The sequence below is a fragment of the Diospyros lotus genome, chromosome 3 (assembly GCF_014633365.1).
Source record: "Diospyros lotus cultivar Yz01 chromosome 3, ASM1463336v1, whole genome shotgun sequence".
Classification (NCBI taxonomy): Eukaryota; Viridiplantae; Streptophyta; class Magnoliopsida; order Ericales; family Ebenaceae; genus Diospyros; species Diospyros lotus.
The window spans coordinates 29,067,059-29,073,058 of NC_068340.1; the positions used below are offsets into that span (position 1 = coordinate 29,067,059).

The window sequence follows — 6,000 nt, forward strand, 5'->3', positions numbered from 1 at the left end:
TTTGTTTGCTCTAATAAGAGAAAAATAAACGAGACTTATTAGATGGGTCGTAAAAATGCTATGCCATGGGTTACCGAAAGAAACCATAGACATACAGGAGTTGGGTGCAATGCTAGATTGTTGGTGGTGAAGCAACAGACTAGCAATAGTTGGGTGGTTAGACAATTTGTGAAGGAACATAACTATGGTCTAATTACTCCTAGTAGAGTACATTTGTTAAGATCACACTGAAATGTCTCAGTCAGAAAGAAGGTACTTGCCCAACAATTTTCGGAAGCTAATATACCAATATGTTAACAATTACGATTCATGGAGATAGAGTCGGGCGATCCATCATCAATGGATTGTACTAAGAGAGATATCAGGAACCATGAAAAGGATTTACATCATCAACAAATAGGTTATGATGCTAAAATACTAATCGAGCATTTCACATTTGAGAGAGAAAAATTCAAACTTTTTCTTTAATTACGATACAAATTCAGACAATAGGATGCTTCATTTTTTTTTGGGTTGATTTTGAGTCAAGATCATATGTTTTTTTTAGTGATGCCATGGTGTTCGATACAACCTACAACACCAACAAGTACACTACAGGAAAAAGGGGTATTGGCGGCGAAGTTTTTCCGGCGGTTTTAATAAGCATCGGGAAAACATCACAATTACCGGCGGTTTTTAAAACCGCCGGTGATGGGTCAAAATGACCGGCGGTTTCAAAACCGCCGGTAATGGGTTACACATCTCCGGCGATTTTTAAAAATCGCCGGTGATTTTTGAAGCATAACCAGCGGTTTAAAAAAACCGCCGGTTGTGTTTAACCATCCTCGGCGGTTTTAAAACCGCCGGGGATAAGACTATATAAGACCCAGCCCAATTCTCTCCCGCGCGCACCTGGCCGCATTGATCTTCCCCTCACCCTCTTCGATCTCTTCCAAAATCTCGCCCTGCAAACCCTAAAATTATCTAGCTCGCGCCTCGCTGCCTCCCTCGATAGCCCTCGCTGCCTCCCTCGATCACGCTCGCTAGCTCGCCTCACCTCGCCTCGCCCTCCCTCGCTCACTCTCAGTCGCTCTCGCCCTCGACCTCGCCCTCCCTCGCTCACTCTCAATAACTCTCGCCATCGGCCTCGCCCTCCCTCGCTCACTCTCAGTCGCTCTCGCCATCGGCCTCACCCTCCCTCGCTCACTGATCAGTCGCACATGCAACCAGAGAAGTGTTGATTGGAATTGGGGTAAATTACAGTTCGATTGCTCCGCGATAGTTGTTCTTCCTTGATCAGGTTTGTCTCCAGTTTGTATATAATGTATCTCTATCGTTTATTTATCTGTCTATACGTATGAATCTTGCGTGTTATCCCAGATCCTCTATTTATCGGTTGAGATTTAGATAATAATTCATTCTATTAGATCATAATTATTGATCAACATTGTTGTTTTTAGAGTTAGTGTTGATTGGAGTAAAATTGATTTGATCGTTTCAATGATTTTTAATTTTAACAATAAAGTATTATTTTCTAATTATAAACATTTATTGACTTTTATAGTCTTAACATTTTAAATTTAACAATACAATGAATAAGAAATAAATTACACCATAATTAATAAAGTAAAATAATTAGCTACATGATCTTAACCTTAGGTTCTATAGTATGGATCAGTGGCTTCATTCATTCGTAAGTTCACAAATTTGAACATCTTTTTCATTCCTGCAAAATGAAGTGCTCATTTTGTAGCCATTAGTTCCTTTTTGATGTAAGCATCACTTGAATAATTTCATTAACCTTAAAATGCCTTTTTCTACCATACATTTCCTGTTTCTATTGAAATATTATCCATTATTTTTATTTATTCTCTTTTATTTGTTGCATTCCTTGCTAAACATCTTTCAGACAAGTACATTTATAAGATATATAGTTTCTATCTTCTTTGGAATTATCAAAATGCCCAACATAATATTTGTTTCATCATGTTTATTGAATAGCTTGTAGAAATACTCCTTTCATCTCTCATTGATTGCCCCCTTATTCCTGATATCTGCCACACATATGCAATGGCTTATGCTTCACTTTCCATGGCGGTATGTATTTAATTACCTTAAATGGAATATGTGTCGATAAGATTAAACTGATACAGAATGAGAAAATATAATTGAATTGGTTACTGATGCAAAACTCCAAGCTTACTTTCCACATTTGTTAATTGATTTTATGATTCAATCTATCAGCTGCTTTCTTGTAAGCTGTTAGCTGTTAGTGTTATACCATGCCAGTAGAAGATCCTGTTCTTAATTCCATGAGTGATATTTCTCTTTATCAGATTACAGAAGCACGTTTCACATGCACAAATTGAGCACATCATGGAATTTGGAGTATAAAGTCTAACTATTTTCCTGCTTTGATGATGCTTCAGATAGGAGCCATTTTTCTGTGGTCATATGTTTATAACATAGTCCGAGTGTCCTCGAGCAATATTGGAAAAGAGGTCAACACAGATAAGTCAAAGTCTAATTGTGAAACGTCAGAAAAACTTCAAGGGAGCTACGCGTTTTGGACATTGTTTTGCGTGAATTGCCTACAATGCAGTGAGAATTATGGGTTTTCATGGCATTTGGCTTTATTAGTAACATTGCAGTGGTACTAATTTTTGCAGTTCTTGTTTTCTAGTTTTGTTGGGTCTCAAAAAAGATACTGCTAGAGTAGTATTCTTCCTCCACTGTTATATCTCAACTATTCTAATGTGGATTTGACTTTTTAGAGGAATGGAATTGGTTGCAGATACTGTCCTGTGGGGCGCTCATTTTATTCTCCTGATCTGGGAAGAAGGCAGCCATTGGGTGAAGGACTCGAAAGTTGGCGTGGTTTTTATCAGAGTATTCGCCCTACTCAGATGGGGCTGTCTCTGAATATAGGTAAATAATTTGTTGATTATTTATGTGATTATGGTTCCCTTGTCAAGATTCCAGAGTTTATCTATACTGCTGACCATCTACAGATGATGCTCAAATAATGTTACTCTGCATTGCTTTTGAATTTCTTAATGTGAGTTGTCTCCTTTAAGCTAAGTGGTTTTCTCATTCCAATGTAAATTTCCTGTGCAGATATGTCCTCTACTGCTTTTATTGAGCCACTGCCTGTCATCGATTTTGTGGCTCAGCTTCTGAATAGGGAAGTTTCTCTTAGACCATTGTCTGATGCTGATCGTGTGAAGGTGAGTACGACATTCTTCAGGTTGTTTTCTTATCAACTTTTTTTCTCTACCATGACACGGTAGAGAAAAGAATTGTTTGCCTCAAGTTGGTCAATGGAACATGATGAATAAGGTTAACATTCTTAAAATTTGATTGGATAACCTTGCATTTATTTTCTGGAAATTTAATGTGTAGGGATTTCTTAATTGTCTTGATTGTGCGACAAGTTTTATTTCTTCCCACATTAGTGATGTAATATGTTAAGGAGAAAATTGTCATGTTTGTCATTCATTTTTTATCATAATGCGCAATGTTGCTGTAAGTAAATATGTTGGATATTTGATTGATTACCAGTGCTAGCGAAGACACTATGCATGCATAATTTATCTTATTTCTTTTAACAAGGGTGGCAGTTCATTTTTTATTTGAAAAAAGAAAAAGAAAGAGAGTTATGGTAATGGTGGAACAGTGAACAGTTGGATTTGCATAAACTTTTCAAGGAATGTGCAAGACAGTGTGGCTTGTAGTTTTTGTTCTGAGCTTGCACAAATGTGTGTAATTTCAGGAATGGTATGGGCCTTTTCATGTATCTTAATTTACTTAAATCATTTCTTGTAACTGTTCCGTTTTTTGGAGAACAAATTCAAAATTTGACAAGGTGAAGCAACTCTTTTTTTTTATCATTGTGATGACATTGAGTTGTTTCATCTGAGCCTTGGGGTGGTCTGAATAGGTATTTCATCGCGAACCTGTGCTTCCACCAATCAGTGCCCGCCCTGATCAGGTAGAAAGGGTCTTGAAAGCTCGGTTCCATGATGCTATGACCAAACTGCATCCTCAGGGCAAGGAGCTGGACCTGCTTATTGTCATTTTGCCTGATAATAATGGTACTCTATATGGTATGGAATTCACATTGGTTCAAAGAATGCTTCATATTCATTTCTATTTTGGGTTCAACATGTTGCATTTCTTCTGTTGAACTATATTATGTCTTCAGGTGATGTGAAGCGGATTTGTGAGACAGATCTTGGCATTGTTTCCCAGTGCTGTTTAACAAAGCATGTATTTAGGATGAATAAACAATATCTTGCAAATGTGGCCTTGAAGATTAACGTGAAAGTTGGGGGAAGGAATACAGTACTTGTTGATGCACTCTCAAGGCGCATACCTCTAGTTAGTGATGTACCATCATTTTTGGGGCTGATGTTACCCATCATTTCAATGAAGCTAGTTGTGGTTGCATTATGGTCATGATTTGCAACATAGTTGCAGGTCAGAATAAAGTTGATGAAGATTGAAATTTGCTGGTGTTGTTTTGTGATGCTTTCTGGAGTAGGACTTATGCAAAATTTGATTTTTCCTCATCTCCTACTACTATCTTTTAAAAAGAAAAAACATTTTGTTGCTGATTCTGGATTATCTGTGCCTATCTGATACTAAGATTTCTTATTTTTCAGGGGAGAAGGGAATCAGTCCTAGAGCTGGAAAAGCTCTACACTACAAAGGATCCTTTTTCCATCGCGTTGTCAAAGGATCGGTGGCTCAGGTATGTCCCTAGTCCTTATTGTGCTTGGGAATTATTCTTAGGATTGCGATTAATTACGTGTGCTTAGCTTTCTGTTTAAGCATGACTTAGAGTGGTCTTTGTCTTTTTAGTCAGCTATCCTTGTTTATGCTGTAGGACACAGGGCTGACGGTCACGATTGCTTTTCTTGTGATGTAGTTTTAAGGTTGTACTTACTGAGTTGTCTACTTAAAAATGCTAAAGTTTGCAGTACCTAACCATATTTTATATAAAGGACGCCTCTTAATTATCATTTCTCTAATTTTTCTTACTTATGCTGCAGGGTGGTGATCTTCTTAAACGAGATGGTATGTATTCCTTGGGCAGTCTTTTTTTATTATTTCTATCTATTTACTAGTCTTGGACAGTCTTTTGTTTTTTTATTTCTATCTATTTACTAGTCCATTATTAAATGAATTTTACTGCATAAAATTTGTATAACTGGTATAAATGCCAAGATAACCGGTCCATGATGTTGAATAGCTAGCTTTTGTTTAATTTGGATGAAAGCATATGTTGGACAAATTATTTTAAGCAGACATGGACCTGAACCTGTCCGATTTAGACAATTCTTTGAATTATGCCGCTTCATTATGTTTGAACACACTTTTAGTTTTCTGCATTTTAGTTTTTTGCGGCGGTTCACCTTTGCCGGCGGTTTAAAAATCGTCGGTAAAATTGTCAATATGCACTTTTGCTGGCGGTTTTTAAACCGCCGGCAAAGGAAAAACTTTGCCGGCGGTTTTAAACTGCCGGCAAAGTCAATTTTCCTTCGCCGGCGGTTTTTAACCGTCGGTAATAATATCATTACCGGCGGTTTTTAAACCGCCAGCAAAGCTTTGACTTTGCCGACAGATTCCAGTAACCGTCGAAAATTCTTATTTTTACCGGCGGTTCAACAAAACCGTTGGTAAATTTTTTTTCCCGGCGGTTAAAAACCGCCGGCAATATTTTCCGACGGACGTATTTTCGGCAGAAAAAATTACCGCCGGTAAAAATTTTACCGACGATTTTTTTACTTTTTTCGGCAGTTTTTTAACCGCCGAAAAAGATCAAACCTCTTGTAGTGGTACTTGATGATTTTTACCCCATTTGTTGGTGTAAACCACCATGGCCAGGTCATTATCTTTGGCTACAGGTTATTGAGTGATAAGACAACTAAATCATTTGTTTGGTTGCTCTCGAAGTTCCTAGAAGCCATGCCAAACTAAATAGCCCATGCTATTATAATCACTGATCAAGATGTTGCA

At 37.6% G+C, this 6,000-nt stretch overlaps 1 protein-coding gene across 1 annotated transcript; it reads left to right on the forward strand.

The window, feature by feature from the left end:
• The first annotated feature begins 3,489 nt into the window (after positions 1 to 3,489).
• LOC127796913 (protein argonaute 1-like) lies at positions 3,490 to 4,880 on the forward strand. The gene is made up of 6 exons (XM_052329317.1): positions 3,490 to 3,504; positions 3,622 to 3,756; positions 3,920 to 4,085; positions 4,184 to 4,422; positions 4,644 to 4,732; positions 4,868 to 4,880. The coding sequence occupies exons 1-6, from the start codon at positions 3,490 to 3,492 to the stop codon at positions 4,878 to 4,880; spliced, it is 657 nt and encodes a 218-aa protein (XP_052185277.1).
• The last annotated feature ends 1,120 nt before the right edge of the window (positions 4,881 to 6,000 follow it).

Coding starts and splice junctions, on each gene's coding strand:
- LOC127796913 (XM_052329317.1), top strand. Junction 3,757..3,919: donor TGTGTGTAATTTCAGGAATG/GTATGGGCCTTT, acceptor TGGTCTGAATAG/GTATTTCATCGCGAACCTGT. Junction 4,086..4,183: donor TAATAATGGTACTCTATATG/GTATGGAATTCA, acceptor TTATGTCTTCAG/GTGATGTGAAGCGGATTTGT.